The sequence below is a fragment of the Rhinoderma darwinii genome, chromosome 4, assembly GCF_050947455.1.
Source record: "Rhinoderma darwinii isolate aRhiDar2 chromosome 4, aRhiDar2.hap1, whole genome shotgun sequence".
Lineage (NCBI taxonomy): Eukaryota > Metazoa > Chordata > Amphibia > Anura > Rhinodermatidae > Rhinoderma > Rhinoderma darwinii.
In genome coordinates this window covers 132,888,728-132,904,294 of record NC_134690.1, presented here as the reverse complement: position 1 = coordinate 132,904,294, position 15,567 = coordinate 132,888,728, and the positions used below count along the sequence as shown (strand labels likewise).

The following is a 15,567-nucleotide window of genomic DNA, read 5'->3' as shown; positions in this document are numbered from 1 at the left end:
GCCTATAGAGGTCTATGGAGTAGAAAGGGAGGAACAGGAGGAAGGAGCAGGAGTATAGAGGTACACAGGCTGCTGGTAAGAGTTATATCTCACCCCTGCTTTGGATTCTCGGCTACACTGCTCATTAAATGTTACATGCTGCTAGTTATGTATGTGTGTGTATGTGTATATGTGTGTATATATATATATATATATATATATATATATATTCTTATGCATGTACTCTTTATGTGCTGTTATAGAAGACATGATAGCAGTTAAGGGAGTCTTACACTGGGAGATTATTGGGCAGACAAGCGTTCATAGAACGCTCGTTGACGATAATTGCACTGTGTAAAAAGGGCAGCGATCAGCAGATGAACGAGCAAACGCTCATTCATCTGCTGATTGTATCATTTAAAAAAGTAAAATATTATCGTTGTTGGCGCTTGATGCACTGGCCAAAATCGGCCAGTGTAATAGGGGCTTAAAGGGGCTCTGTCACCAGTTTAATACTTCTCTATCTCCTACCTAATATAATAAACGCTTTGTTGTAGATAACTACTGTTTTTTTTGTTTGTTTTTTACAAATGGTTATTAGTGACACAGATCTGATCATTTTTACATTTATTACATTTAAGCCCCAACTGGGCGGTTTTTTTTTTTCGTTTCACCAAGTGGGCATTGTAAAGAAAAGTGTATGATGCTGACCAATCAGCATCATACACTTCTCTTCATTCACGCCCAGCTTTATTCACAGCACATCGTGGTCTCGTGAGATCATGCTGTGACATCACTTACTCCCGCAGTTCCTTCACATGAGTGATGGGAGAATGACCAGACATCGGCTTCAGCCGTGCCAGGATGATTATCTTCCTCAGAAGCAGTCCTGGCTCGGCTGGAGGCGATGTCTTGTCATTCTCCCAATTGCTCTGGTGAAGGAACTGCGGGAGTAAGTGACATCATAGAGTGATCTCGCGAGATACTATGCTGTGAATAAAGCTGGGCATGAATGAAGAGAAGTGTATGACGCTGATAGGTCAGTATCATACACTTTTCTTCACAATGCCCACTTGGTGAAACGAAGAAGAAAAACGCCAAGTTAGGCTTTTAGAAAAAATTTGCATAAATGTAAAAATGATCAGAACTTTGTCACTAATAAACGTGTTTTTTACAAAATAAAAAAAATAAAACAGTAGCTACCTACAACAAAGCGTTTATTAGATTAGGTAGGAGATAGGCAAGTATTAAACTGGTGACAAAGCCTCTTTAAGGCTCCACACACTAGCTCAGAGAAAACTGAGAATTAGAGAGAGAGCCTGCAGAGCGGAATATTAAAAAATAAAATAAATACAGACTACAAGTCATATAATAACAATACCTATACCAGACTGTGAAGACTACTAGTATATCCAGAAAATGAAACACACATAGCACAAGTCATGTACCATGACAATATAAAATAAACTTTATTGAAATATACATAACACATTGGCCATCAAAATATAAAAACAATATAGCACACAGTTAAAAAGGAGAGTATGGAGGAGCTGCATGAATAATCCAATATATATGCTACCATACTATAAACATCCTGTGATGTGGTAACAAATGCAGATATCTATAGAAAAGATAATCATATAGATCAAGTATTTGGACAACAGAAGCACATAAATATATTTCGCACCTAACAGAAGAGCACAAAATTGTGCATGCATATAAGAGTATACAGCTAAAGCTCCAAGTTGCACCCAAAACAAAGACCATGCTTTATAAATAAAGGATATTGCACAAACCCATGGACTGCATGATAGGAAGCACGCAGGAACACTCCACACTGACCGCCCCGACACACGTTTCGCCGTCAGCTTTCTCAAGGGGTACTGACTGATGGGATAGTGGTTGTTTTAAATATAAAATGCAGAGGGAGGGGACTACACGAATAGCCAAACACTAAGCAGTGTTCACAGAATATGGAGATCTGCAATCACAGATCAAATTACACCTACCATGCTGCAGGCACCATTAATGTGCACAGACGACGGAAGCCACATTCGTCTCTGCGGACGCCATCATACCTGCTTGGCGCATGCGCACCGGCACTGATCCGGATGTCGGAAACTGTGCCACGGACTTAAACTACAAACTGCGCATGCACGCTGCAAAAAGACTAAAGGGAGGGGCTGGCATTATACAGGGAAGGGTTAGTGGCCATTTTAGAGCCTGGCAGTTATGCCAGAAGCCCAAACACGGGATAAAGGTCATGTACTGACCAGGAGTGCCGTATATAGCACTAAAACAATCTACCCCGGGAAAACATATAAATAGTGAAAGCATAGTTAATACATTAGTCGGTACTCCCGAGTACCTGGGTATCTCTCAAGGTAGTTGAAACATTATCACTGGACAGCTGGAGCACGCACATAAAAATCCCATATACATAGACATGAATGAATATACATACATACATAAATACACAACAATATCAATATTCTACACATATTAGTACATCACTGTAAATAGCACCATACAATTAAAAATTCCACTTTATTTTACAATAAATACCATCGTAATAAAAATATACATATATAAATATACAATGTACCCCCATATAAACAAATAATAGTAAATAGTGTAAATAGAGTGCAAGGGGAGTGAGGAGAGGTGAGTGAACACACGTGCTCGTGATAGTGAAAAGAAGTGAGGAAAATAAAAAAATAAATAAATAGTTAGATTATGTGAAGGAGTAAAAAAGGACTGCACCTGAAAAATATATAGCCATTATTAAACATGCAGAAATATAAACATATTCAATATGAATCATTATATAATGTATTGTATAAATGTCAAAAATTTGAAAACCTATATAAAAATATGAAAATGATGCAACTCAATATGAGCGTGTTAGAGACCATAAAAATAATCAATGCATCATGACTGAAAGTCATCAAAATGTAAGTGATCTAGTAAGTATAACTGAACACATGTATACAATTAAAATCCATACATGTGCCAAAAATATATATATACATATTCAAAAAAATGTGTAGTGAGTATACGTGGATATAATATAATGGATAAGAAACATGAAACAATATATATAGATTCATGCATGATATATAAAATGTGATAACGTGTATAGACTTAGGTATATAAATATGTTAATTAATTAGTGTATATAGAGTAGTAAAAATATATAAATATATAAAGTTGGTACACTAAAAGTGTATACATAATATGTGCATGTAGTAGTCATGATATCATACAAGAAATACAATAATAACAATATGTAAATTCATATAGACATGTGTCAGTAAGAGAGAAATATGGATAAGGTACGTGTACCAGTACCAATACCTACCCCTTGAGAAAGCTGAGAACATCCCAAAATACCAAACATATACAAAAAAGGGTATAAATGTATAGCAATGTATACATAAAATGACATTCCCATGCATACACTAAGCCCACATATGATAATAGCACGCAGAAGAAAGCGGGAACGGGCACAATTTGGGCATCATAAAGCACCTCCGCTATAACTGGACAAATGAGCCAATGTATCCATATCGCCTGTAAAGAGATTGAGAATTTGAGATAGTGTAGAATACTCAAAAATAGTCCGACCTGAGTGTATATAACTCACACCGACAGAACATTGCGTCCCCACCGCAACAGCATGATCACAGAAATGTATCAACCAGAAATAATCCCATCACACAATTAAAATATCATAAAACTTACTATATTCCATAAAAATGACGCCATGGAACCCACGGGGTAAATTACAAGAAGGAAGCGAAGGACATTTTTTCATTTAGACCATATGGTGAACTAGTGTTAAGCTTTGTTATCCACTTACACTCGATACGTTCAAGCTTGCGAAAAGTGTCTCCACCACGTGTTCCAATGATGATTTTATCAATGCCATGTACTTTCAGATCTTGCCACCTGTTGTTATGATGGTCCCGGAAATGTCTGGGGATAGATTTAAGTTTATTAATCATCTCCCAATCATTATCCGCAATTTTTTCAGCCTTTTTCATGTCTCTTACATGTTCCTGAATTCTTATTTTAAGCTCTCTTGTGGTCATGCCAATATAGGAGAGACCACACGGACATGTTGCCCTGTAGACGACCCCCGATGTACTGTAATTAATAAAATGCACAATTTTGTAGCATTTTTTGTTTTCAGAGTCAGGAAAAGTATCCGTTTTGACTATCAAATTGCAGATAGAGCAATGGCCACAGGGGAATGATCCCCACTTTGGTCCCTTGGAACCATATAGATACATATTAGAGTTGGGGGCACTATAGTGACTCCGAACTAGATGGTCGCTTAAGGTCTTACTCCTTTTGGCTGTAAGTTGGGGTTTGGGGGGTAGAAGCCTTTTAAGATCAGGGTCTGTCAACAGTATGGGCCAAAAGCGAGTAACAATTTTGTGCATCTCAGACCATTGTGTATTGTAGGTAGTGATAAGCCTTACCGTGTCCTCACTGTTTTTCTTTTTGCGCTGTTGTTGAACAAGAAGACTATTACGGTCAGTATGGTATGCTCTCTGATACCCTTTCTCAATATCATTTTTACGGTATCCTCCTTGTGCAAACTGAGCCTTCAAACATTGGGATTCATTTTCGAAGTTTCATTGTGAATCGCATACACGTCGTGCCCGCAGAAATTGTCCTGTGGGGATGGAGCGTATAGTGTGTGAGGGGTGGAACGAAGATGCATGTAAAAGAGCATTTACAGCAGTTTTTTTGCGAAAAATAGTGGTACTGAGCTTACCCGTATTTTGTACAGAAATTTTGATGTCCATAAATTCCATAAAGTCCTGACTAATCACATTTGTCAGTTTGATGTTACATGTATTGGTATTTAAGATGGTTAAAAATCGATCAAGCTCAGCTCGCGTACCCTGCCAAATAAACAGTATATCGTCAATAAAGCGCATCCAACTGACCACGCTACCTGAAACCGTATCCATAACTGCTCTCACAATCTCCTGTTCTCAATGGCCCAGAAATAGGTTAGCATAGGACGGCACACAGGTAGCACCCATCGCCGTCCCACGTAACTGTAAATAGAATTTGTCTCTGAACAGAAAAGTCATATAATGGACAAAAGTAGTGTTATTCCTCATGTACACACATATTACAGCTTATTCTAAAAAGTCACCTGAAAAGTTAGGTACATTTTAAATAATGTTAAAACATGAACAAAGAACAATTATGTATTGCTATGCAAGTTCCTCTCACTTGATAATGCTCCTAATAAAAGTTTATTGTAATAGACAGATTAGATGGACAGCACTATTTACTTTACTGAACTATTTTAGTTTATTAAAAGCAATACATTTCTATGAACAATGCTGTCAATTAAAATAAATCCAAAATCGATAGTTATGGCCTCATTGGTGTATTTATACAATGACTATTCAAGCACATTATTTAGAAGTCCAGATGGAAATTCCTGTATTAATTCACTTGCTATATAGTTGATTGTACTTTACTTATGACTGTACTTTTGTATTCTGCATAATGCCGAAACTTCCCCTGCTGTAGTATTAGTATACGCCTTGTTATTGACACATGCTCAGTATGTATTATAAATCAAGTCCAGTTTCTTCCAGCTGTTTATAATTATTCCAGTTAATCTCAGTGTTAAGAAGTATCCATAACCTAATAGAATTGATGCTTTACACTTGATTATACACTAAATGTCTAAATTCATCTTTTCTGTTTGGATTCTTATTGTTTATTGATAGATGAATGTACATCTTAAAAGGAATGTCTGTTCTGCAACATCCCCTTTTCACGTGCTTTGTTAGAGTATGTACAGCACATGTGCCCCTAACACTCAGGACACATGGCGCACATACTGGATACATGCCGCCCACACACTCCTACCACAGTGGACACATGACCTAAATGCACATCTCACACTCCGGACACATGCCTTACAAGTAACAGTTACACGCTGGACACATGTCTTACAGGCACCACTCATGCTGGATTCATACAAGTGTCACACATTGTAATGCCACACAATTATCTATTTCACAAACTGAAACAGTGGCGTAATAATCGTGGTCGCAGTGGGTGCAGCCGCGACCAGGCATGGGGGGGGGGGTTATGCAGGAGGCACGCCCTCGATCCTCTCAGGCTGCCACATCTGGTCCCGGCACAGGTCTGGGTCCCGACGGAGGATGCTGATGCTGTGTCGCATATAACGTTCTGGCGCTGTCAGAACTTTGTATGAACTGTGACTTGATTGGCAGCCTGGGGGATTCGGGTAAATCCCTTTGGACAAGACAAGTGTAGCGGTGAGTAGATTTTTTTTTTATGTCCAATCTGGGGGGAAGATATCGGGCCCGGCACTGGGGCCCTTATTTATCTTGTTACGCCACTGCACTGTAGTGAATACTTACCAGAATTATTTTGACCAGTTCTGACCCCTGAAATTAATGCAGGAAGGAGAGGGACACCTCCCACTGAGGATATGCCCTGCCTTTAATATGGGTAGGCTCCACCCATTCAGAATGCGGAACCCTGCCCCTTCCCAGCGCCGCAAAATAATACTGTTATGGACTTAGGGCCTAATTGTTTCCAAAGTCAGCTACTGCTCACTGATTGACTTTCAGGTCTGAAACGGCCCAAGTCCCCTCCAGGCCCATATCTGCCTCTGTCATTCTTTGCTCTGTCACTGCTGGGAACACAATTTAATGGAGAGGCCTCTATTATCAGCATCTCTCCACAGTTAATTTTTGCTAGTGGAACCCGCAGTCTACCAAGAGGTTTCATAGAGGAAGTTGTTTTATTTTAATGGTAATAATTGTGTCTGTGATACAAAATGTATCTGTTCCAACAATCATTAATGCAGATACGGTTCAATACTTGCCCTTCAACAATCAGTCTTCTGCATATTCAGCAAACATTCCTATTATTAGCTAGTTTTATAGGTAGTCAGTGGCAGACTGACAGCTGCTTGCAGCTATAGCTGGCTGCAGTATATTCAGGTATGGTTACTGGCTATATAGGATGGTCCATTCGTTTGTTTCCATTGTTTTTGGTTCTTGTGTGGAAAACACTTCATTAAATTAGATTATTTATATTAACCAAAAATTATATCTATTGCAGTTATCAGTTATGTGGTACAGGCCGACACAAAGAAAGAATATCTTTGCAATCTGCTTCACGGTCATTTGTGTGTTCTCTTCCACTGTCTACTGTGATTCTGAGGATGACATTGTTCTTACCAAATCCGGAAAAGTAAGAGGGGTACAAATATCAGTATTTTCTAAGACAATCACAGCTTTCCTTGGGATACCCTATGCAGAACCACCAATTGGAGCTTTGAGGTTTAAAAAGCCTGAGCCTATCAAGCCTTGGTCTGAAGTGAGGAATTCTACAACGTACGGCAATTCATGCTATCAATATGTTGATCAAACATACCCTGGCTTTTCTGGGGCTGAAATGTGGAATCCAAATACCCAATTAAGTGAAGACTGTCTTTACCTTAATTTATGGATACCAAGTCCAAAGCCAAGAAATGCCAGTGTCATGGTCTGGATATATGGTGGTGGTTTCGAAACTGGAACATCCTCATTAGACATTTATGATGGCAAGTTTTTAGCTCGTAATGAACGTGTTATTGTTGCTTCACTGAATTACAGACTGGGTGTTTTTGGCTTTTTGGCTTTTCCAGGTAACCCTGAAGCACCAGGAAATGCTGGTCTGTTTGATCAGAGGTTAGCACTTCAATGGGTTCATGAAAATATTGCAGCATTTGGTGGTAATCCAAAAAGCATAACTATTTTTGGAGAAAGTGCAGGAGGGGCATCTGTCAGTTGTCATTTGCTTTCTCCCAAAAGTCATCCATATTTTACAAGAGCCATTATGCAAAGTGGAACTGCAAATGCCCCTTGGGCTGTCGTAAGTAGCACAGAAGCCCTTAATCGAGCTCTGACATTAGCAAACATGTTGAGCTGTTCCTTCAGAAATGAGACAGAAATAATTGCTTGCATTCGGAGTAAAACTCCACAGGAGCTCATTGAAAATTCAATTTCTAGTCTAACACGCAGATTATTAATAAAAATTCATTTTCTTCCAATAATTGATGGAGATTTTCTCATTGATAAACCTGAAAATCTTCTGCAACTTGGACAACTTAAAAAAAATACACAGATATTAACAGGCGTTAATAAAGATGAGGGATCATATTTCTTAGTTTATCAGATACCAGGGTTTAGCAAAGACCATGAAAGTTTTATAAATCGAAGCCAGTTTCAGGAAAGTGTAAAACTAGCATTTCCAATAGCCACTGATCTTGCAGTTGACTCTGTGATCTTTCACTACACAAACTGGGAAGATGAACATAATCCAGTCCTTAATCGTGATGCCATGAATGATCTTATTGGAGATTACTATTTTATATGTCCACTGCTGGAATTCACAAAGAGAAATTCAGAATTTGGGAACAAGGCATATTTGTACTTCTTCAACCACAGATCGACAAAACTAGCATGGCCGGATTGGATGGGAGTTGTGCATGGCTATGAAATTGAATTTGTTTTTGGAATTCCAATGTACAGGAGACTCAATTACACAAAAGAGGAGGAAACACTGAGTAGAAATGTAATGAGGCTTTGGGCCAATTTTGCAAAAACTGGGTAAGTTTAATATTCTTCAGAATTTTTTTTAAAAAAATTATTCCTACTGTGACCATGTTTTTTTTAACCTTATGTGAAGAGTCGATGATGATGACTTTTATCTGTAGTAGTATCTGTAGTAGTAGTAGTAGTAGTAGTAGTAGTAGCAGTATTACACTTTTTTACAAATGTATTCTATAGCCTTTGGTTTCCAAAAAGCCTTTTTTGTTATTTCTCTGTAGCTCTCTATTTAATACAAACACCCACAAATATTGTCAAAAGCATCAGTTATTCTAAATGAAGGAAAAGAGTTTTCTTATTGCACCACAAGTCACACATGCCTATCTCAAGGCTGTTTTGATGATAATATATTCAGACAATTCAGATTATTATATACTGTATATATATATATATATATATATATATATATATATATATATACATATATATACTGTATGTGTGTATATATATATATATATATATATATATATATATAGATATATAGATATATAGATATATACATCTATATATAGAGAGAGAGAGAGAGAGAGAGAGCGAGATAAACATATATAGTACATATATATATATACATATATATGTATTATATTGTATAATTTATATATACTAAAATTTATATCAAACATATTTAAGGCTGACATTGTGCAATTTTTCTCCTTAAAGGGGTTATCTGGAGACCTAAAATTGCCCACGGTTATTCCTAGAGTGGGGATCCAAGTGACTTACCAATATACTTGTATTTTCAATTCTGTGCAGAAACGCTGCCCAAAAGCCCGCTCATGTGATGCAGGAAGCTCTGTAGTTTCCTTCTACATGATGCGCGCCGACACAGCCCCTCGTGACTTCTGCCTTCTCTTCTCCTATTGCTGGTGTTGGCAAATCATCCATCAGGTGACATAGAGGGGCTGGCAATGTGACTGCTGCTCTCTTAAGCCAGCCCCCTCCTTAGTACTGGCCACATGCACAGCCTATCAGAAGCAAGGAATGGGTGGGGAATAGGCTGCAGTCAGGTAAGAAAAGCGTGATGGGATATGTATTTTATCAGTGCAAGCTGTATCACTAAGCCGAGGAGCGTTTGTGCCACTATATCGCGGGTAAGTTAATGGCATTCAATTATTATTTTCTTTTAGGAAATTATGTAGTACCATAAGGGAAATTATATACATATGTTGGGGAATTTTTTTTTCTTTTTGGGCCGTCGGACAACCCCTTTAATATGTTAGTAAAAAACTGTAAGATTCTAATTGTCTATCTATCTATCTATCTATCTATCTATCTATCTATTCAAAGTCTATGGGATTGACGAAGATAGCTGAGCTCTGACAGTCATATTTACTTTTAGTGGAACAGCATCGCTCATGCTCGACCCCCGTTCCATTCAAACTTCTCACTACGTTTGTACAGTAACATGAAGGGGGGCTCAACACCCCCGTTCTAGCGATCAGACATTTATCACCTACTATATTCAGGTGATAAATGTTGATTTTGGTACAACCCTTTAAACCTTTTCCTATATAGGAGAAACACACATTTAAATAGATGTATGTGTATGTATATAAAACACATTGCAAAATCTTTGCATATACAGTGAAGGAAATAAGTATTTGATCCCTTGCTGATTTTGTAAGTTTGCCCACTGTCAAAGTCATGAACAGTCTAGAATTTTTAGGCTAGGTTAATTTTACCAGTGAGAGATAGATTATATAAAAAAGAAAAACAGAAAATCACATAGTAAAAATTATATATATTTATTTGCATTGTGCACAGAGAAATAAGTATTTGATCCCCTACCAACCATTAAGAGTTCAGCCTCCTCCAGACCAGTTACACGCTCCAAATCAACTTGGTGCCTGCATTAAAGACAGCTGTCTTAAATGGTCACCTGTATAAAAGACTCCTGTCCACAGACTCAATTAATCAGTCTGACTCTAACCTCTACAACATGGGCAAGACCAAAGAGCTTTCTAAGGATGTCAGGGACAAGATCATAGACCTGCACAAGGCTGGAATGGGCTACAAAACCATAAGTAAGACGCTGGGTGAGACGGAGACAACTGTTGGTGCAATAGTAAGAAAATGGAAGACATACAAAATGACTGTCAATCGACATCGATCTGGGGCTCCATGCAAAATCTCACCTCGTGGGGTATCCTTGATCCTGAGGAAGGTGAGAGCTCAGCCGAAAACTACACGGGGGAACTTGTTAATGATCTCAAGACAGCTAGGACCACAGTCACCAAGAAAACCATTGGTAACACATTACGCCGTAATGGATTCAAATCCTGCAGTGCCCGCAAAGTCCCCCTGCTCAAGAAGGCACATGTACAGGCCCGTTTGAAGTTTGCAAATGAACAACTGGATGATTCTGAGAGTGATTGGGAGAAGGTGCTGTGGTCAGATGAGACTAAAATTTAGCTCTTTGGCATTAACTCAACTCACCGTGTTTGGTGGAAGAGAAATGCTGCCTATGACCCAAAGAACACTGTCCCCACTGTCAAGCATGGAGGTGGAAACATTATGTTTTGGGGGTGTTTCTCTGCTAAGGGCACAGGACTACTTCACCGCATCAATGGGAGAATGGATGGAGCCATGTACCGTCAAATCCTGAGTGACAACCTCCTTCCCTCCACCAGGACATTAAAAATGGCTCATGGCTGGGTCTTCAGGCACGACAATGACCCGAAACATACAGCCAAGGCAACAAAGGAGTGGCTCAAAAAGAAGCACATTAAGGTCATGGAGTGGCCTAGCCAGTCTCCAGACCTTAATCCCATCGAAAACTTATGGAGGGAGCTGAAGATCCGAGTTGCCAAGCGACAGCCTCGAAATCTTAATGATTTACAGATGATCTGCAAAGAGGAGTGGGCCAAAATTCCATCTAACATGTGTGCAAACCTCATCATCAACTACAAAAAACGTCTGACTGCTGTGCTTACCAACAAGGGGTTTTGCCACCAAGTATTTAGTCTTGTTTGCCAGAGGGATCAAATACTTATTTCTCTGTGCACAATGCAAATAAATATATATAGTTTTGACTATGTGATTTTCTTTTTTTTTTTATATATATATATAATCTATCTCTCACTGGTAAAATTAACCTAGCCTAAAAATTCTATACTGTTCATGTCTTTGACAGTGGGCAAACTTACAAAATAAGCAAGGGATCAAATACTTATTTCCTTCACTGTATCGTCCAGGACTGTACGGATGTAGACAAGTTTATCTGATAACTTGCTGCAGCGTGATATCACACAACAGAAGCCATTGAAAATGTCAATTAAAGTTTCTTGTCACTGTGTATTTAATGCGTTAAAAGTCAAGATAAAGACAGCTACATCTGTATAAAGAAACATTCTGTTGTGCAAAAATACAGTTATATATTAGGTTGCTTAGCTTGTGGTAGTGTAGCTCTGTGCTTTTGTTTGTTACTTTTTTGGCTTGGCACTGCTTTAATTCTATTTCTATCACATATCTGTTAGGGTATGTGCACACGATAGCAGGCATTTACGTGTGAAAAGACAGACTGTTTTCAAGAGAAAACAGCTGCCTCGATTCACACGTAAATGCTCCTCCTCGTAATATACGAGTCGTCTGTGACGCTCGTAAATCTTGAGCTGCTCTTCATTGAGTTCAATGAAGAACGGCTCAAATTACGTTGCAGAGAAGTTCCCTGCACTTCTTTGCCGAGGCAGTCAATTTGACAGCTGTCAAACGACGACGCGTAAATTACAGGTCGTCTACACAGTACGTCGGCAAACCCATTCAAATGAATGGGCAGATGTTTGCCGACGTATTGTAGCCCTATTTTCAGGCGTAAAACGAGGTATAATATGCCTCGTTTACGCCTGAAAATAGGTCGTGTGAACCCAGCCTAAGAGCTCATGCAAAAGAAGAGCCATCTGCAAGAAGCACTCTTTATTGTGCTTTTGTATGGTGTCTCTGTACAGCACCATATTAGAGAGGGGGAGAGAGAGAGAGAGAGAGAGAGAGAGAGAGAGAGAAAGCAGTATACCATATTAGTTTGTAATAAACACAACATATATTATGATTTGTTTTAGAATGTAAATTTTCTCCTTAGATTTATTATGATAAAACTTTGTCCAATTCTTGATCTTTCCTTATTATATCAGCTCACAGGGTCATTTTAAAGGCAATGAACACTTGCAATGGAAAGTGAATCTCGTCCATGTAACGGCCGTTTATAACGACGGCCGTCACACGGACCCATGCATTTCAGTGGGGCCGTTCACACGACCATTGTATCAACGGAGCTTGTGAACGCTTCATTGAAAAATAGGACATGTCCTATTTTACTGCGTGTCACGCATCCCTCCATAGACTGTAGTCTGTGGTGGATCCGTGAAAACACGTCCCGCACAGGTCCACCTCGGACATGGAAAACTGCAGTTTTTCACGTCCGTAGTGGGATTAGTGATCCTCATTCATTCATTCATTCATTCATTGTCATTCATTTCAGACCCCCTGATATTCAATGTGTACCCTGCTCATAGTTTCAGACTTTTCTCCTGTTGTGTGTCCCTCTAAGGCCCCATTCACATTGCGTTTGTGCTATCTGCCGAGCGTATAAGTTTTTAAAAAAATGAAAACGTGGACCATTGAAAACATATACAAACGTGTACCATTTTCTGTTTACGTCTGTGTTTCATTATAGCATGTACATTTAACATATACTCATACGTCGTTATACGTTTCTGTCCGTTTTTACCTAAAAAAGTATACTTTTCTTTTTAAAGTGTACACTGATAGAAAAAAAAACAACAAAATCCAATGGATAGATTAGTAATGGATAGCATTATGTTTGCATACATCGTCCATTGAGATCAATGCTAAAAAACGTTACGTCGCGTATACCTCTTTCTGAAGTACAAAATAGCGTAGCAGACTACGCTTTTCAGTACTTTCAAAAAACAGTATTCCAACGTAAACCATGACAAACATAAACCAAACGCATGCTATTTTGGTCTACGTTTGACCCATTATAGTCTATGTATATGCCGACTATACGTTTCAATACTTTTTTAGTGGTTTAAAACGTATACGCACGGCGGATAGCACAAATACGATGTGCTATCTAATCTAGCTCTCATGTATCAGCATAGCTTCATTCATGTTCTGCTTTCTTGTTCTAATACAGCCAACGTATAAACTCCCTTGTGCAACCTCTACTGTTTATACACTGACACTGAGGAGGGTATTATTTCCCCCTTCCTCCCACTGCACAGTCTGCTGTGGGTGCTACACTCACAGCAGATACTGACATCCTGTGTGATCTGCTCTCCCTAAACATTTGGATGATTTCCAACCTCTCCACACTCTGATCTACCTGTTTGTCCTCCTCCTACCTGCTGTTATCGCTAACAATGAGAGAATGGGGGGAGCGGAGATGACCCCAGCCTCTGACAGGAGCAGTGTGCTGTCGCTTTTAGGCCGGATTCACACGAGCGTGTGCGTTTTGCCGTTTTGCGTTTTTTGCGCGCGCAAAAGGCACTTAATGTCACCACCATATGATGCGCGGCTGCGTGAGTTTCGCGCAGCCGCCATCATTATGACACTCTGTATGTTTGTAAACAGAAAAGCACGTGGTTCTTTTCTGTATTCATTCATACTTTTTACTGCAGTTGCGCGAATCACGCGCGTCCCACGAAAGTGCTTCCGTGTGGTGCGTGTGATTTTCACGCACCCATTGACTTCAATGGGTGCGTGATGCGCAAGAAACGCAGAAATATAGGACATGTCGTGAGTTTTACACAGCGGACACCCGCTGCGTAAAAATCACGGACTGTCTGCACGGCCCCATAGACTAATATAGGTCCGTGCGAGGCGCGTGAAAAACACGCGCGTTGCACGGACGTATATCACGTTCGTCTGAATAAGCCCTTATGTACATCAGAATTTTTTAGGACAACAAGGTATTTGAAGGAGTTAAACAGACTATACAGCAGCAAAATGGTAGAACATTTTTAATGAAGGCTATTTAGAAAGTTGCTTAATTTTGCAAGAAAATGAGCAATATAAAAAAAAAAAAACGGTGCAAACGGGTCCATAGCATTTTAAGAGAAAGTGTCATCAGAAAATGACCAACTGTTTAAATCAAGTTTAACCCCTTTACGACATCCAACATACTATTACGTTGCTGTCGTTAAGTACTTAACGCAATTCAACATATAGGTAGGTTGTAGGGTTAAGAGGTCACCGTGTCTAAAGACACAGTGACCGAGTAAAGTTGGCTGCTGTCCCTGAAAGCAGGCCATCTTTACTCATGGCCCAGGCAGGTCGGCGATCACTGTGATTGTTCGCTCAATTCAGACAGGCCAATCGCTGCTCTTTGACGCTTTAAATAATCCATTGCAGCCATGGTGGGTGTTTCAAACACCCTGCACCAGCTCTGCCCGCCTCATTCCAGTTAGGAACGGTGAGCAGAGTTGGTGTACTACCGTCTGTGAGCCATACTTACCCTTACTGAGGCCTTCTGTGCTGCGATCGTACTCTACTGCATCCTGCTGTGTGATCATCAACTGTGCTGCTGCTAAATGTTTTATTTTTAGAAGCACTCTTGATCCCTAAATTTCCCTTTCCCAGTCCCTGTACCCCCCCAAACCTCCTCCCCCTGTAGATCCTGCGGATGCTGATCAGTGACCGCCATCACTGATCAGCAATTTTTGGTACAGGACTTTTTTCGTCAGTTTCGCACCATCTCCAAGTGGGCGCCCTGCAGCCACTGAGTGCTGATCAGTGACTGACATCACTTATCAGCATCTGTGGTAAAAAAAATTTACGCAGGTTTTGTTTTTCATTTTTCTGCCAGCACCTGCTCCGTGTGTGCGCCCTGCAGCCTCTGAGTGCTGATCAGTGACTACCATCCTTGATAAGCATCTGTGCTAATTTTTTGGGGCAAGTTTAA

The 15,567-nt window shown here is 39.6% G+C and overlaps 1 protein-coding gene across 1 annotated transcript in view; it reads left to right on the top strand.

Annotated features, from left to right (window-relative positions):
* Positions 1-15,567, top strand: part of BCHE (butyrylcholinesterase) — a 109,070-nt gene that overhangs the window by 3,588 nt on the left and 89,915 nt on the right. Inside the window, exon 2 of the mRNA XM_075864030.1 lies at positions 7,117-8,648. Coding sequence (XP_075720145.1) covers positions 7,126-8,648 — 1,523 coding nt within the window. The 5' untranslated portion in view covers positions 7,117-7,125. The remainder of the gene's footprint in view (positions 1-7,116; positions 8,649-15,567) is intronic.